This window comes from Anser anser (assembly GCF_964211835.1).
Source record: "Anser anser genome assembly, chromosome: 2".
NCBI lineage: Eukaryota > Metazoa > Chordata > Aves > Anseriformes > Anatidae > Anser > Anser anser.
In genome coordinates, this window is record NC_139721.1 from 128,139,082 (window position 1) to 128,157,641 (window position 18,560).

The following is an 18,560-nucleotide window of genomic DNA, read 5'->3' on the forward strand; positions in this document are numbered from 1 at the left end:
AAAAACAAAAAAACAAAACAAAAAAAAAACCACCTGTTTTTAAGAAAAGCTAAACCTCTGACAAATTGCTAGGTCCTGAATCTCTGATATTTGAAAGTCCCTGTGAGTTAAATTAAGTAATTTTGGACTTGAGTCCAGAAATATTCTTTTTTTTTTCCTTTTTTTTTTTTTTTTCTAATCACTATCTTAAATCATCTACGTTTTTATGCTACTTTCACTATATGAACTGGTTTGCAAGGATTTTGGATTACTTTTCTCATACTATAACAGAAATTGATTCAGTCCTATCCTGTGACAACTCTTGCATCTGGAAGTCCTCTCCTGCTGTTCCATGCTCCATTACAAATTACCTGACTTTATGCATTTATGTTTTGTACCCGCTACTCCTCTATGCTCATCCTGACCAGACATCACTGCTGTTTTTCTTGCTTCAAACTAAAAACTGATAACGGAGCAGTTGTATTCCATGCTTCTGCCTACGTTATGTTGAGGTCCAAGACCTCATTATACTCTTCAGTCACTCTATAGGTAATTCAACCTCTATCAGTGTATAAGCAGGTACTAGAAAAAATGCTTGAGTGAAGCAGTCTACTTGAGTTAACGTTCACAGTCAGAGCTCTGTGACCATTTTAAGTTGATGAAGAGTGACTCTTTATCCCGGATCTTCTTAATCTACCCAGCTCCCCACAGGCTGGGAATGACACAGAGATTTCTACCTGCCCCAGTCCTGGAGACTCTACTAAATGGCTATAAAATGCATACCCATGCTTGTAATATAAATCTGCGGCGTGAAAGAGATGACAAAGTACTTCAATATTTTCACACCTGTTAAACTCATCAGTAAATTTAACAGTCATTAAGTCATTGCATTATAATGGTTGTGCGATTGATTCAGCTAGGAAATATGTTGGCAATTTTCCAGCTGCCCGCTCTGCTTTGCGCGTTGCCTGGATTGGCTGGCCTCTCTCTGCCTGCATTACCTGTTTTCTGCCCCGCGGTCAGAAGTGTGCTATGTCCCACTTTAAAGGTGTATTTGTTTAAATGTTAATTCAATCACACTTGGCCCATTCGGTTTTTTGATAACTTATCACAGTGGTGTGCACGGTGGCCTGCGCTTAACTGGATTCGAAAACAATACCCTGGCCTGGCAATTTTCAGCCTCTCCGTACACCTGAAAGCTCTTATAGTGGGATACTCCTTCTCTCTCCCCTAATGTCACATAGTTGCATCTAAAAAATTGACTCTATAAAACCAGAGGAACAGCAGATATAAAAAGAACTGTAAGCTCTGCCTTCATCTGCTAAGATCAAATCCATCAACTGCACTCTGCATCCTTAGGTGCAGAAAACATTTCTATATACCGCTCCCAAACATTTTTATCTTCATAGCATGGGCATGTGACAATACAGCAGCAGTTATTTTTATTTTGACAATACTTTTTGTCTTTCCAATAATGGAAAACATGCATCGAATGCAATCCAGATATTCAGTTAAATAATGCACGTCATTTACAAAGTAAAAAAAACAAAACAGAAAACAATGTTAAGACAACTGCACAAAGCAAAAATACGCTGCCACAAGAAATGACTATAACCAGAACTTAAAATACAACCAGGACTCATTTGATAAAAATGTTACACAACAGTATATATTATGCACATATTTAGCTTTGTCTTAAGAAGGAGCCTAATACGTAGACCTTTAGCAATCGCAGTATCTCAGAGATGACACTGCCTTTCCAGCTAGTCCAAACAGTAGTTCATTTGCCCTCTACATCTCAGACTGTGTACAATGCAGCAAGCAACAAACATTACAGGCACAGCTTTTATCAGGAGTTTTCATTCACTCTTGTGTCTTCCGTCTTTGTCCCTCACCCGTATGGGGTACAGCTGAACAGATTCCTGTCTTCCATCTGAATTTCCTGTGAAAGACACAATAAATATAAGGTCATCAGTATATTTCAAATGACAGGACTTGTACCCTAACAGTGTTGAAAAGTAACCCTCAGAGCACACGTTGGCCACTGCAGAATATTTTTGAAGAATTTTTCAAACCCGGACCAGATTTGCTTTTTCATGTTGTTAAACCAGGCTTTGGAAAATTATGCAGAGAAATACTCTGAGCGATTTAAAAAGCAAAGACAAAACAATCCAGGCCCTCTGAACAGCCTAAAATAATAATAAATCCTAACAGTACAAAGTAGCCAGTATTGTTTTGTGACCTGGCAAGATTTATGACTCAGGGTACAGATATGTCTTAAAACCAGTGCACACTACTGTGACGACAGCACAAATTGCTGACCCACCAACACTGAATGATGTCAATACAAGGAACTGGTTATAACATATTTATCGAAGACCACACAAGAAGTTTATCACAAAACTGAAAAATAAACCATACTTTCCCAAGTTCCAGCCTAGTCCTGTAAGGCCTTCTTTCTTCTATTATCTGCAGTGTACCTCTTAAGAGAACCGGTTGGCTGTTTTGCTCCATTTTCTTTAATACTGGACTTCAGTGCATATTTGGTTTATCTTTCTTTCCTTCAGGACAGAATTTCATAGCAATAATTTTGGCTGCAAAAGAACCGTTGTTCTAGTTTATAATGATCTGAGGTAGTAAAAATACAAAGGCATTTCAGGTGTAACCACAGGGAATAACCGACAGACTAAAACGCAAACGTTCCAGGCAAACCACATCAAAGCAAACATTTCAATTAATTTTAATACATGGGAAAGTAATTGTGCATTCAAAATGAGTCAAATGAGTCAATTTAGTTTACTCCTACAATGCAAAGCCGCAAAAGCCCTGACTTTGTCTTCTGCATTGCCTCTAGATATCCCACAATATATTCTGTCCTACAATATAACTTCTACAAACAATACAGTATGCAAACCCATGAATATTCCATTTTGTAATATTTACACCTTCACAGAATGGTACTGCATCAAAGCAGCGGGCAGTCACTCACACAGCAGCATCTGTGTGGTCAGGTGTAAGGCAGATATTAGAAGATAAGAAATGAACTTTTATAAGAAAATAAGAGTTCATTTTACAGACTGATCTTTGGTATATCCACCTTTAGCACTGAAAGTCTCCCAGGTTCAGTATCTTCCCCGAGAGCATTTCATTATTTCATATATTTAACAAAACCAGATTCAACTGTCTTCAGTCAAGCCACAGTTTTCAAAAACAGCTTACCTGAGGAAAAAAAAATAAAAAAATATTTAAAGAAAAAAGGAAAGAAAAGAAAATTGCTACAATGTCCTTCCACATGCATCACAAGGGGTAACTGTGAAGCTCAACATGCAATGCCTAGTATGGAGTACACATTTTTAGACACCAAAAACTAAAAGAAATGAAGGCAATTAGAGATGCCTGAAGTACGCATTCTATGAACAAAAGGAAATCTTTTGAATTGATGTCAGTAATTAGCGCACATCAAGTCCTTAAAGAAGCTTGCATCAGACCACATCAAGTGCTTAAAGAAGCTTAAGAATTTACACCACTGTGATTTCTTAAAGCAGCTTAAAAGGCACTTTCTGCTCTTTCTCTTTTAAAGATAAAAGAGGCCAGGGGTCACGCCAGGAGTCTTGTGGTATTAAGTTACATACATCTGATACCTGAAGTCATATGAGACACACAACCCTTATCAAAAAAAATACGGTCTATGGTGCTTGCAACAATGATAAAAAGTCTAAAAACGTGAGTCAAGTGCAGTATGAAGGTTAAAAACCAAATGGCAAATAAAGTAATGTCTTTATCGTCTAAAAGACGGTGTCTTTAAATTTAAGTTAGCATATTTTCAGTCAACCTCATAACTCTGGGAGCCTGGTTTGAGATCTGAGTTTAGCAACAGGAGAAGTCAAGATGCCGTTTTAAGGTGATTCCCTTGCACGTGTTACGTTACCCTGCTCCCAACAGAGCAATGAATTTAACCACATCATAAGCAAATGAGTTTCATTATGGTAAGTTTACAGTTGAGGACACCGTTAATTGCTAAAGCTTTGCAGCAGACTGACATGGTGTACGTGTATTTAGTATGTGCTGAGCGGTAAAACGCTAGAAAGTGGACAAAATTATGTGTGACGCTCCAGGCATGACAAGTAGCGGATAAAAACGTGCCCCCATCAAACGAGGAGCGATAATTTGCTTGTACAATTACTGTATGCTCGTGCACGCCCCGCAGCGCACTTAGGCGCTCCCCAGGCCTCTCTTGGGGTCCCTTCCCCTTGGCAACCGAGGGGCGGGGCCGGCCGTTACGTCACGGCCACTGCCCCCCGGGGCCGCCCTGACCACCAGCTCGGGGCGCCGCGCGACCTTTGCTTCGCTTTCCGCTGTGCGCATGCGCCGTGCGCCTGCCCCCTTTCCCCGCCCGTTACGTCACAGCGCTCCGCACGGCGCCTTCCGCAGGAAGCGCGAGGCAGCCCGCCGGCCGCAACCTATCTCGCTAGCCTGCGGCGCCGCGACATTAACATTGACAGACAGGCGTTCTAACCAGTCAGAAGCCGATAGGGGGGCTCTGATTGGCTAGCGCGCCAGAGTGGGCGGGCGGTAGGTTGCGGCGCGGTTTGGCTGCACCGACACCGGGTTACATAGGGCGGAGTCCGGCGTGTCCTTGGGCAGACGCCGGGCGGTGCGGGGCGGCTGGGGAAAGGCGGTGGCGGCGGGGCAGGTGCGGGGGCCGCGGCCTGCGGGGGGCATGGGTCTGGGCTTGGCGGGCCTGGGCTCCGCTTCCTGCCGCTGGGGCTGGAGCCTGGGCCTGGGCGCTGCCGTGTCCCGGCGGGACCGTTAAGGACCGTTAGGGCCGGGCCGGGCCGGGCCGGGGGGGTCTGGCTGTGTGTAACGTTCAAACCCAGCGGGTGCCGCTGGAGTGTAGGCGTTCAGGGCAGTTCCTGGGTGCGCGGGCCGCGGATGTGGTGTTGGGAGCCAGCACGGGTCCCGGCAGAGCCCCCGTGAGGGAATTGACCTTGGTGTTGGCGCGCTGACCTCTCCGTGTGTTCCCGCTCTAGCGCTGAAGATGGGGGACGTCGAGAAGGGCAAGAAGATCTTCGTGCAGAAATGCTCCCAGTGCCATACGGTTGAGAAGGGAGGCAAGCACAAGACCGGACCCAACCTACACGGCCTGTTCGGGCGCAAGACTGGGCAGGCTGAGGGCTTCTCGTACACAGATGCTAATAAGAATAAAGGTAAGCGTAAAGCTGCTTCTCTGGGTTACTGGGCACAAAAACGTTCAGTTCTTGATGATAGTCTTAGAAGTATCAAAGTCGTAAGTATCTGTCAGAAAGTAAAATAACATAGAGGACAAGGAGAGAAATGTTTCACTTTTGACAGTTCCAAACATCTTTTTTTCTTCTTTCCAGGTATCACCTGGGGTGAGGATACTCTGATGGAGTATTTGGAAAATCCAAAGAAGTATATCCCAGGAACAAAGATGATTTTCGCGGGTATTAAGAAGAAGTCCGAGAGAGCAGACTTAATAGCATATCTCAAAGATGCCACTGCGAAGTAGAAGTTATCTGCTGCCTTATTTATTTCACAAAGGAGATGGCAATGGAAATATCTGTGACAAGATTGGTTTTTAAACATTCTATTTTTACATGTACTATGTCTAACCTTAAAATTGGTCTTACCCATCAGATAACGTTGCTCATGGTGGGATGCTGGACTACACGCTTGTTTGGCAGCCACTAACTTATGGAAACTATGTAATTGGATTGATTTAAATGAATATAATGTTCAGTCATTCTTGATCATGGAATTAAAAAAAAAAAAACAACACTTCTGGCCTCTTCATTGTTTAAAAAAAAAAAGCATTGAATGAGTAATTGTTAATAGTATAACAGGTTTGGCAGCCTAACTTTTCGAGATGAAAAAGGAGGATGGGCCTTGGCATCTTCCACCATAAGTCTGCGACATTACTTTAAAGATTTGCTTAAAAAAAAAAATAATTAAAAAATATTTTTCTAAGTTTGATCAGTACAAGGTGTTATGTTATATATTAATCTGTCTAAAGCTTGGAATAAGAATACAATTTCACTTTCTTACTAATTGTGAAATGGTAACTGTGCTCAGGCACTTTTATCTAGGGGAAGCATGTTACTTGATTTATCTGGGCTTTGACAGTTGCATGCACCAGTAGAGTATAACTCCAGAAACCTCTTCATTTTTGTAAATGTTGTTGAAACCATGTGTTCAGTAAGTCTTCAGAAAACAAAAATTTGTAGTGTAATGAAAGAAAAACATGATGTTCTGGAAAGATAATCACTAAAGACCAAGTTGAGAGTTAACAAAATCTTATTTCAGCAGAAGCGCTAACCTAAAATCTACTGTTAAAAGCAACTTCTGATGAAGAGGTACAGGAATAAATGCAGTGGTAGACTAAAAGGAAACAGTCTTCCTCTGTGCCTGCCTGGAGCCTATATCACTACAGAAGGTTCTGTTTCATGTGTAAAGCAGTATTTTAGCATTCTAACTGCATTTTTTTCAAATTAAGTGAATTGTTCAGCTGAATGTATTTACTGTGTATCAACAGTAAGGCACAACTTGGAGTGATCAATCTGATAAATTAAAAGTATTGAAAGTTTTGTTTGCTGTATGTGTCTGAAATTAAGTGAGAAACAGTGGGGGCAAAGAGGAAAGTTGGGTGTCTGGCTTTGTCATTACAAGACAAGCAAAAGCTCAGCATGAAAAAAGTAAATGCTAATGGAGCTAGTGTGAAAAGTACTCTGTGTGGCAAAGTTAGAAAGTATTTCAAACTAGAACCAGCACAGCTAGGCTATCCTACCTGTTTTTTAACACTACTTTTGTTGCACTTCCCAAATTGGATGGGGTGGAAAACTCAAAATAGCATGAAAGCTGTAGGTGTGCTGCAGAATTGATATTTCTGAGTTACGTCAGGTAGAACAGCATGCTTAACAATCAAGTTTTGAAGGGCTGTTAGTCACAGTACACGACAAGAATTAAGATTAACCACTGAGACATTTTGTTAGTATTACTGTATGTTTTGTGACTTTTTAAAACTGAATGCACAAGTAGTGCTTCCTGCAAATAGGAAGGCAGACCTAATATTAACCAACATCAGTTTCCTCACAAAACCTCGTTCAGAGAGATGCTCAAGCTGTAGTTAATTACTATCAGATTTTTCAGAAGTAGCGTTTATTGTGGCACCTTTATGGCTACGCAGAACTCAACAGCTTTCACCATGCCAAAATCCTCATGGAGCAGCCCTAGGTGCAGAAGGTAACCTTACCCAGCTCTGCAGCCTTCTGAAATGATTAAGATGCTTTGCATAAAGAGTGTTGTGAAGCTTTCTGTTCCATCAGCACCTTTATGAAATGACAAAAGACTTTTTTTTTTTTTTTCAAGCTGTTCTTCCCTAGTTAGGCTGGAAAAGAAACAGACTAGAGAGGATTTTGCAGTAAGGTGGCATTTAAGTCTGCACAAGCAACAATTTACAAGAATAAAGTTATGTAATTGGAAAACCTTCAGGAGAAAGCAGTGATCCTTTGATCAAAGGTAATTGTACACAGTTTAACTTGTTTGGTTCTATCTGTCTGCATTTTGGAGGCCTTTCTATAGGAGGCAGTGCAAGCTCATACATACCACTGGAGAGGGAGAAAACAACTTTTTCATTCTAGACGGGTGATGCATCCTTATTTGCATTTTGGAGGAAACCTTCGTCACTTCTAAAATTTCATCTTGCTCTCTATGCATACAGCGCTGGTTAGCAAGAGTTCACGAGCTTTGTTGTAGTAAATAGCTAGCATCCGTTCCATCTAATACAGTTGGACGGGCACGCTGCACAGTATTTCTACAAGTGGCTCTGCAAATTAGAATTATCAAAAGGAAGAATGTTAGATTGTCACTCATTGAGGTTAATATGAATGTAAGTATGATTTTGTTTTTTGGGGGAGAGATCCAAATGGGTTGTGGAATCAAACTTGAGTTCTTTGATTTCAAGTTTTACAGAATAGGAGCAGTGAGGCTTGCCTTTGTTTTATGAAGCAGCAGGTGTAGTGTTTTGCTTTTTGATAATGCTACCAGTCTAAATGTGACATTTCAGTAGTTTCTTAATAGTTCCAAATTAAGGAGTCAAAGCACCATTGCCAAACATTGCTTAACCCCATAAATATCGTTCTTGGCTGCAGGTTACATATTTGATGGGGCATGCCTTTGAAACTGATCTGGCAATGTTTTCACGTGTAGTTATGCAGATGCATTAAGATTGTCAATAATGACTAGACAAAAGGTAAAATTTTAAAATACACTTTTTTATAGTGTGTGTTACAATATCAGTGGTCCAAAACAAATACATTGATACATTGGGCTTCTCTTACAGGGGAGAACAGAAATTGAACTTGTAATAGTAAAGGAACTATTAGATATTCTAGTCTCTCGTATATATCAAAGGCCAATAAAATTTTCTGGATTACAACTAGCCATTTGCCTTTATCTAAAACACATGTAAAAAACATCCAAAAATCTTCCAGGACCAAAGCCAACAAAATTCTGTGTTGCTACATGTAGGATGAGTTGAACGGTTTAAAACTGATGTCCTGAAAACCAGGTTATTCCGAGAGGGGAGCAGCCCCGAGCTAGCAAGAAGAAATGCTAACCCTGGGAAAGGGTGTGAAATCCTGTCCATTTCCAATGCTGTAACGGCTGAGTCAGGACTCCAGATGGTTACATCCATCTGCTCATGATTCAGAGCTTGCATGTAAGTACTTGCATGTCTTTTTCCACAATTACTCTTTTAATCTGAAATAGAAAAAGCATGACGGTCACCTTTTGAATAATTAATTTCTGGTTAGAGGTCTCACAGGAGGTGAGGGACTTGGATTACATTTGTTTTGGTGACAGGATGCCAATTTACATCCCTAGATTTCTAGAAGACTGCTTCAACCACCAAGCTGAACATGCAATAGGACAAAGATATTCTGTACTTCTTCTAGAACTGTCATTATGCAAAAGCAGAGCCAGAAAGAAAATGAGCAAGGAGGAGCTAACTATAGAAGAGCATTCAAAACACATACCTTGGAGCAGGGAAGAAGCGGTGTTCTTTCCGGGTTGTTTATGCATTTAATTTTAAACAGCCTTGTATAAAAATAACCTGGCAGTGGAGATCAGAAGTCAATCAGAAGTCAAACCACTCTAGTGGTTTTACATCTCACTAACAGGGTTCACTGGAGCTTTCTGCTGCAGGACAGTGTTCGCTTAGGCAATGTGAACCCCTGCCTTGTTCCCAATCACATGTTTTCCAAATGCATCTTCCCTTTCCTTATCATCCAGGTCTCTGAAACACATTTTTGTATGTTAGACTGTGCTGTACCCATCTCACCACACTGCCAGTCTGTTGGTCATAGGCACCCAAAAGCTATTGAAAGGAAGCATCAAAGAGCGTTCTCGTCTTTATGGTACCCTGCAGAAATTCACTGCTCATGCCCCCAGTCAGTCATGATTACTTGATGACAAATTCTTTTAAGATGTCTGATGGTTCTTAATCTGTGGTAATGTCTTTTATTGGCCTTTTTTAATTCTAAGCTAATGCAGCTAACTCAAGCTGGTAGTTTTACATGACTTTTGGCTGCACTCTTTTTTTTTCTTACTGTGAGCTGCAGCCTGGGAGCTGACCAGTAGTTTTGCTCAGCTTTCCCTGATATGTAGTACTTTCAGACAAATAGGAAAAATGCCCCACATACAATGAATTAAAAAATAAAAAATAAAAAAATACCATTGGTGTCACCTATGTGTCACCGGTATCATTAAGAGCCTGGTGCCCTTACTCAGATTCCATTGCAGGACGGTGCCTACGTTGACGGGAACCAGCCTTTCACAGAAACACACAAACACAGGATGGTCGAGGTTGGCAGGGACCTCTGAAGATCATCAACTGGAGAACAAGTCTTATGAGGAGCGGCTGAGGGAGCTGGGGTTGTTCAGCCTGGAGAAGAGGAGGCTCAGGGGCAACCTTATCGCACTCTACAGGTACCTTAAAGGAGGCTGTAGCGAGGTGGGGGTTGGTCTATTCTCCCACGTGCCTGGTGACACGACGAGGGGGAACGGGCTAAAGTTGCGCCAGGGGAGGTTTAGGTTGGATATCAGGAAGAACTTTTTTACTGAAAGAGTTGTTAGGCATTGGAAAGGGCTGCCCAGGGAAGTGGTTGAGTCACCATCCCTGGAGGTCTTTAAAAGATGTTTAGATGTAGCCCTTAGTGATATGGTTTAGTGGAGGACTTGTTAGTGTTAGGTCAGAGGTTGGACTCGGTGATCTTGGAGGTCTCTTCCAACCTAGATGATTCTGTGATTCTGTGATCTAGTCCAACCCCCCTGCTGAGCAGGGTCACCTAAAGCACATTGTGCAGGATGACATCCAAGCGGGTTTTGAATATCTTCAGAGAAGGAGACTCCACAGCCTCTCTGGGCAACCTGTGCCAGTGCTCTGTCACCCTCACAGTAAGGAAGTGCCCCCTCATACTCAGATGGAAACTCCTGTGCTTCGGTTTGTGCCTGTTGCCTCTTGTCCTGTCGCTGGGCACAACTGAAAAGAGACGGGCTCCATCCTCTCAACACCCTCCCCTCAGACATTTATGTACATTAATGAGGTCTCCCCTCAGTCTTCTCTTTTCCATGCTAAACAGGCCCAGCTCTCTCAGCCTGTCCTTGTACAACAGAAATCAGGCTTTTCCATATCATACCGTGTTTTTTATGGGACTTTGACATTTTATTTCCAATTATTTTGTCAGCTTACCTGCTATTGATATTAACACTGAAGTTCTTCTCAATTCTATTTTTAAGGGAAGGTACCACGTTTTCAACTTTACAGATTTTTGCTGTAGTAACTAATTTTAATTCTGATTCTCATGTACAAATTTTCATTGGTTAGCTTACCCATTCAGTCTTTCTCTTCTTTATTTTACTCACTACTGTTATATTTTATACTCATATTGGCTGAACTGCAGGTACTTTACCGTTCAAATGGACACTTTAAATTGCACATCTCTTAACTCTGTAGTGGATTGGGTTTTTTTAAGTTTACAGATAATCACTTTACTCAAAAACACTTATTTCATTGCCTTTTTCATTATTTAAAATCTTTTCTGGTGAATGAGGGGAAAAAAAAAGGGTTCACTTTTTAACAGTCCTTCACACCGTGGTATTTTATCTTATTACTTTGTATACACCTCTCTTTTTGACCCAGCTATTCTTAAGTATTGAACAAGGGTTGTGTCCTTCACAGGAATACCTGGGAAATAATCTTTTCTTGAGAGTCTCAGAAACACGCTTCCAACAAGCAATCACATGAAGTGCTGACACTTCTAACTAGATCAGTTTGTTGTTTACACCAAATGAACAGAAGAGGGAGCCAATGTACTAAATAAAAAGCAGAAGAAAATCATAAGTGCACTTGACGGTAATTTTGAACAAACCTTAAACAGCTGGAAAGACAACATTCATTTGTACAAAAGGCAGTTTTACTGGAAGCGCTCAGCAAAAAGAGCTGGAGGTGACTAGTACAGCCGAAAGCATTGGTATGCCTACAATAATCATCGGGTCTTCTGAATTCTTAAACTGATTCATGTTTCATATTTCATCAGGCAAGCTCAAGTTTGAAGTAGCCTATATTAAATTTCAACTTACTCAAATGGTAAAATATTCAGTTAGAAAGGATAATGTTTCTTTCTGACTATTAAGAAAATCTTAATCTAAAGTGGGGATCTCTAATGGATACTCTGGCTTTGTTCCTATTGTGGAGCTCACATTGATATCATCAGTTGAAGTACTATGCCTGAAATGCATAGACAGGCTGTAATACAGTTCCTCCACTAGCAGTTAGGTAGGAACATGTCAACTTTTGTTAGTAAAAATGTAGTTAGGTAGAAACATATCGACTTTTGTTAGTAGAAATGGTTTTTTTTATTCTCTTTTTCATACTGTTCTACGAATGGTATTTGATGATAGACTCAAATTGCTCAGAAAACCATGATATATTTTATAATACAAGTATACAAGTAAATACTAGTGTTGTTACAATTTAAGGTCCTAGGAAAACTAACACATGTAACCTTGAGTCAAAATTTTAATTAGCTAGGGTGCTCAGCTTCGTTAAGTAAACTATTGGTATCACTTTTCTAGCACATGCCCAAATATGATGCCTTTGCTACTTCAAGACCATGTTTTTCTTCATATCAAGCTGTATTTGATTGCAACTAAAGATTTTGAATACGAGACCCAGTCAGGAATCCCTTCTATTCTTTTGCATAAAAGATGGCATCAGCTTTTGCAATACTCAAAGACTTAAACCTACAAGGCTTTGAGCACCCGTGAGTGCTCAAATCTCAAATTAGCTCTATGTGTATGTTGCAAGTTAAGCTTGTTTTTCAGTGCCTAACTCTATCAGAAGCTGTGCGATCAGACATTACAAATTTAGTTCATACGAGTGTGTGCTGTCATTCTGAGTTCTCAGAAAGATGACATCTCTCTCCACACCAGCGTGCCGATGACACATCAGAAACAACTCCCCAAAGAATGAAGCAATCCAAAGGGAGGGCTTTGCAGTCGGAAGATACTTCCACATCAGGAAATCTACCAAGAACATGGAGAAGTCTTCAAGGAGTGAACAGGGTCACAGGATAGAAAACAAGATGACACAAGTGAGGCAAATAAAGGGGAAACAAAGTGGAAATGAAATGAGGTTAGCATAGGCTGAAATGCTATATATTCTCATTACATGCTCAGCAGTTACAAGGATTAACACTGTGCCTGTGCTTTAGCCTACTTAGTAAGGGTATTGCCAGGTGTTGCACTCTGAAAGGAAAAGCAGTGGAAACCCAGAAGCAATAAAAAACAGACTTAACCTGCCTTCAACTGAAGGTTTGGCAACTCTGTGTGTGTGTTCAGTGAATATTTCTCTGTTCAGTTGCATTTAATTTTGCTTCAGCTCTGTGAAATCACCCATTTGAGGCTACCTGGCTCCGGCAGTCTGTGTTTTGCTGCCACATATTTTGGTGTTATATATTCCACATTAGCAAATCAGCCAGCTGAGACATGGTGTGATACTTTTTCAGTGCATGTATCAAATGATGTTTTGCAGGGCTGTAAGCTCTGATCTGTCTTCTGCAACACCAGAGCCTAATGTCCCCACTTAGGCAACATGCTTGAGTTACGCTACAGTCGATGGCATAGCTTTAAGCTTTAGATCCTACCTGAAAAGTACAAGGCAGTGATCTACACCAGCTGCTGTGAACATAATATAGACAAAAGGGCAAAAAAGAAGGGCTCAAGCAAAGTAGGGAGTAGTCATACGGTAGACTTAGCATGAAAAACAGCTTCTGTTTCGTAGCCAGAAAATATAAAAAGTGTTGATGGGGAGAGGAGCATAGCCTAAATTACATTTAGATTGAAGTTTATCTTTTTTTTTTATTATTGTTTAAGGAAGCTAATTCTCAGAACTGCTCTGTGCCAATACAGAAATCACTTTAAAGTCCTGCCATCAACAAATGAAGATAAAAAGCCACTGAACCCAGTGAATCTGCACTGACTACAGTGCTGTCTGTCTGGCTGTTTTGCTGACTTGAGGCAGTTATTTTTCTGCTTCTAGACAATGCACTCTAATGCTTTGATTGATCATGTTAGACAAATTTTTGTTTTTCTCTCACAGATTCCAACAACTTCTTTATTTCAAGTTTTAGAGAAAATTATTCCTTTGGTAAACTGGTTAGTTTCATTTTTCTCATATAAAAATTCATAGCAACCATAAATATCTCTTTGTTGTGTCTGTCATTCAGACTTGGTTAACACTGGAAAATAAAAATGTGGGAAAGATCCATAATTCACAGGTGAATAACTAGGAATGGGTGCATTGTGTGTTCCATCCACTCCAGGTCTCTTGACACCAAGGAGCAGATGGACATGCATTTGTGAGGTTGCTTGCTTTTCAGAGTCGGATAAAACAAGCAAAAAAAGATTTATTCCAAGTTTACTTCTGTAGACACAATACCTGTTACATATTGGTTTCTCCCTTATCCAGTTTCCCTCTGAACAGAGAAGAGAGAGGAGCATTTTGAGTTTCCAAAGCATTTTGATTCTGTCAATTTAGGGAGATAGAAGAGATGGGCTGTGTGATGAACCACTTGCTAGGAGAGAATTAAAATGCTCTTCTTAGAAAATGATTTCTTAGTGTAAATCAGTGCTGATTTTGGTATTTCTTGAAGGGAAAAATGGTCATAACCACCTTAGCTTCTGCTGGAGGCTCAGCATCAGGTTCAGGAAATGTCCAGCCCAAACTGGAAACTCTCCCAGGCATAACCCCCACATCACAGTGCACTAACTGTTAACAACTTCTGTCTCTCCTCCATCCCTTTTTTAAACTTCAGTAGGAGTAGGCATAGATATGATGTGTTTAGATCAGATAAAGGGGATTGGGAAAGGCTTCACAGAGCCCTAGCCTGGTAGGAATGTGTCACAGCCACGGGGAAAACACCCTAGCTGTCAGGCACCATATTGCCGTTGGCTCACAACTCCAACGGTGCTTTCTCTGGGCTGTGGTGTGAAACCCATGGAGGGGACCATCCCAGCTCACTGCAATCTTGGGAGAAGCCTTCTCCATGACTTGTCCGTCTCCCAGTTTCCAGATCGGCAACACACAACACTGTGCTAGGAAATGCATGTTGTCAGTACTGGTGCAGGGAAGGGGAGGGCAGAGGCCTTCAAGGAAGACCATGGAGAAATCTAATACCTCCATGGGTTCCCTTGCAGGGACAAGATCAGGGATGTGGAGTTATTTATTAGATCCCCATCTACTGCTACAACATGCATGTCATCAAGAAGCTCACTGTAAGCAGTGGTCTCCAAGCTTTCTGTCTTTTTAAAATTTTCAAACATCCTTTCTTTCTAATCTTAGAGTTACAGATTTTGGTTCTTACTTTAAAGAGCAGCACAGGATGCTTTCTGGAACAGTGACTTCTTGCCTAGTCTTTGATTTCTGCAGGTCTCTCTTGGGCAAGGGCTTTGGTTTTGTTTTGTTTTGTTTTGTTTTTCATTTCTCTGCTGAAAGGTGACTCTGAAAGACTTTAGCTATTGGGTAATTATTGGGTAAGAAATTCTTACTACTTTATCTATAAATTTTGTTTGTTGGTGCATATCAAATACTCACTTTCTCTTCATTTATGGACCTAAAGTAATTCTAGAGCTTGCAAGTTCACTGAAAATAGTAGTAAGTAGGTTTTATGACAGCATTCAACATCAAAAGATTTCAAAGACAGTTTTCTTAACTTTCAGTAAAACAAATGCGTAAGTCTAAATGAAACCTTTATGCTAGCATGATAAGAATCTATAACTTGGTAGTTTCATATTATAAATACAAGTCTCCAGAAAATTAAATATATTGCTGTAGTGACTGCTGGAATATTCAGCTAGCAGATGTTTGTTTTAAGCTACTTTTAAGAGAGTTCTTACATGAATACAATAGCTTGTTCATTTTTCTTTTATTTCTATATAACTGAAGCCCTTGTCTTTCTCTCACAAACATCAAGGGGGGACCAGGAGAGAGAGTTTTGTGAACTCTGACCGCCATGTAGCTCTTTTCCATAGCTGTGCTTGTACTATGTATGGGTGGGACTTGGTCTGTTTCCTGTGACTTGCTCTTCATACAGTTTCTTCACAGCCACAGAGAAGGAAACATTCTTCTCTTTTGTAAAGCCACCTTTTGAAGGAAGACATAATATTTTGTTGTGTAATGCCATTTTTTCCAGTAAATGTGTGTTCATTTAGTGGAATGAGTCTGATTACAGTCTTGTGCCAGTCTCTGAAACTTTTCAAGTGGTTTCATTGGACTAATAGAAGATGAGATTTCATTACTCTCAGGATGGTATTCAATTTCAATATTATTCAATATTCAATATTAAACAAACGCATAATATTTGTCCCCAGTTAGAAAGTTAGAAGTATTTAATTTTACGCGTTTGTTTAATATTTGCAAGCAGGTAGAATTTTTATGTCTTGCCAGGCTTTGTAGCAGTTACATAGTGCTACAAGCAATTTGTAAGTATTGAATATATTTTGGTTAGTTCAAAAACGCTCAATTTTTTCCTTATACTTTAGTGGATATATGAGACCATGAACCTGCCAATATGTTTAATTACAGAAGATGCAAATGCCAGTAAGTCTGCGCATTGTGTACAAAGTATGTGACCATAACTGTTTGTTTCTTGTCAGTCTTAGGAAATCCACAGTCTGAAAAAAATTCAAGTGCCAACTAGACATTAATGTGGCTACACAGCTCAAATATGGCTGCCTAAAGTTATGGTGCTACACCCAAAGTTCATTGGCGAGGATTTTCACTCCATTGGCCTTGATCTTAGTTCCCTGTTGCCATAACCAAAATGAGAATCCTCTTCTGGGCATTGTATTGTCTAGGAAAGTTGGGCGTAGACTGTTGCATTACAGCATCTCAATATGGGCTTGCAAAGCTGGTATATGTATGTCAGGCCTGAAGGTTTAGGGCTTAGTTTTCAGCTTTGGTAGTTCCTTGCTGGTATGCCCTTTTCAAGATTATCATAGAATCGTAGAACAGCTTGGGTTGGAATGGACCTTAAAGATCATCTATTCAGACCAAAAAAATCATTTGCTTTATTGTTTCAAAGTTTGCCTCAGAAACACTCAGACACCAATATTCGTATTCCTTTTTTGAATTCCATTTTATGGAAGACACAGCAGAGACAGTCCAATACTTACAAAGAAGTGAATGTTTTGCTGCTGTTGTCTTGAGTCTGTGATAGCAAGAAAAGCTAAATTAATAACTGAAGCAACAACTTTGGTTAAAGATGTGCTATACCCAGAATCCCAGATTTATGTCCTAGAGGGATCAGCTCTTCATCCTTCATTTATCCAGCATTAAACAGTCTACTCAGAAAGAGCTTGTCTACAGTAAATGTGGAATCCACCAGTCTGATAGACTTCTCCCTCTTACTCCTAAAAAAGCAGTGCTTTCTTTACTGTCTCTGGATGAAATCTCATCTTGGTACTGCTCTGCTGTTTGCTCACTGATTGTTTTCTCAAATACAGCTATATTCTATTGCTACTTCACAGTGTATGTACAGATAGCTAGAGATTAAAAGTCTGCACAATGTAAGTTACTACAATAATAATTTCAGACTCAGTGCACTGAATGTTTGGGGGTTTGGGTTTTTGTGTTTTTTGTTTGTTTGTTTGTTTTTCAGGTAATGACCCCTGGTAGTTCAGAACTGATAAATAGCATGCTGGATAAAGATATGTAGCTCTGGACAGTGTTTTCAGCAATCCTGTTTCTGTGGCTCCATTTATACTATTCATATGCATTTTCTTGATATGTGCATGAAGCTCAAGAGGAAAATAATCAGCTTTTGTGGGATTTAGACCTTCCAGTGCTTCTCTATTTCTAAGCACTCAAGTAATAAAGGCTTTGGTAATCATCTCCAGCATACTGTATTACTATCTTTCCAAAGCCATCATTGCTGTTAAGCTTAATGGCTACTCTACAACTTAGCAGAAGCTATGAAAATCAAAAAGGATGACACAACTATAGACTGAAATCCAGAAAGCTGCGGTTCTTGCTCCAAGAAAATTATTGAACACATTAGCAGAACATGACTTCATTAACAGCATTAAAAGTTAGCATTTACTGGAAGGCAAGCTCTACTTTGGCACATATTTCAATGAATGACAACAATTTTTTGAATATTGCATCATGCATCAACAGCTAGTTTAGGGCAGTGGGTCTAAAAGCATTTAAGATCACATCAGTGTTCTTCAAAACATTATGAAGAATAGTTATTGCGCTCATTATTTTTTTAATTTTAAAAAGGCATTTTCCAGAATGTTTAGTATTTACTAATGTTCATATATAATTAAAACCACAGGCAAGAGCATAAGTCTCTGAGCTAATTATGTTGCCCAGTATCTTTCTGAAGAGATTGCCTTTTATCCTTTTCTCTTTCCCTCATAGTAGAAAAAGAAACAGATAGATAGATAGACCAAATTTTGGTCTTTTGTGGCTTTTATAGTTTTACTTAGAGTTGACTCAGCCTGAGAACTGCAGGATTGGATTGCTTCCTTCTGGTTCTCCTCCATCCTCACCTCTATAGCACTGGCTGGATTTGGTGAAGATCTCTTATTACCAGCTAGCCAGCCCAGAGTCCTCTCCTAGGTAGTTGTCATTGCTACTGCCATGCTGAGATTTTTGGGACATTATCCTTTCTGGGGACAGCAGGACAGATCTCATGGATTTCTGCAAGCCACCGGCCTGAATAGGGATATACGACTCTCAAAGTCTGTTACTGTTTCCTGAGCCAGCAAAGCAATAGTGATAATATTTCTTAGCTGTTTTGACTTTTTTCTTTCTCTTCAGTCTCGTGATTGTTACATGAATAGGTGCTAAAATTTTTATTTAAGACAGCATCATTCAGTGTTTCAGAAAATCAGGATCAGTTTCAATTAAGCTTTTCCAATTAACTTTTACTTACAGGGAAAAAAAAATCTAAATGGATAAGAATGTTATTGGGTCTCTTGGGATTTCTTGTTTACAG

General features: G+C 40.1%; 1 protein-coding gene and 1 long non-coding RNA gene across 3 annotated transcripts; one reads left to right on the forward strand and one right to left on the reverse strand.

Moving 5' to 3' along the window:
* Positions 1–1,401: 1,401 nt before the first annotated feature.
* LOC310895463 lies at positions 1,402–4,345 on the reverse strand. Its single transcript, XR_014580714.1, has 3 exons — positions 4,163–4,345; positions 2,401–3,198; positions 1,402–1,921 (listed from the first exon to the last, which is right to left on the reverse strand). It is a non-coding gene; the product is annotated as an uncharacterized lncRNA (long non-coding RNA).
* A 72-nt stretch (positions 4,346–4,417) lies between these two features.
* Positions 4,418–5,776, forward strand: CYCS (cytochrome c, somatic). Of its 2 annotated transcripts, none has more exons than XM_083826866.1 (3): positions 4,418–4,551; positions 5,010–5,186; positions 5,361–5,776. In XM_083826866.1, the coding sequence occupies exons 2-3, from the start codon at positions 5,018–5,020 to the stop codon at positions 5,507–5,509; spliced, it is 318 nt and encodes a 105-aa protein (XP_083682992.1). In that variant the 5' UTR covers positions 4,418–4,551; positions 5,010–5,017; the 3' UTR covers positions 5,510–5,776. The 2 variants fall into 2 exon arrangements, with proteins under 2 accessions (XP_083682992.1, XP_083682991.1); XM_083826865.1 differs by having other exon boundaries at positions 4,548–4,672.
* Positions 5,777–18,560: the final 12,784 nt, after the last annotated feature.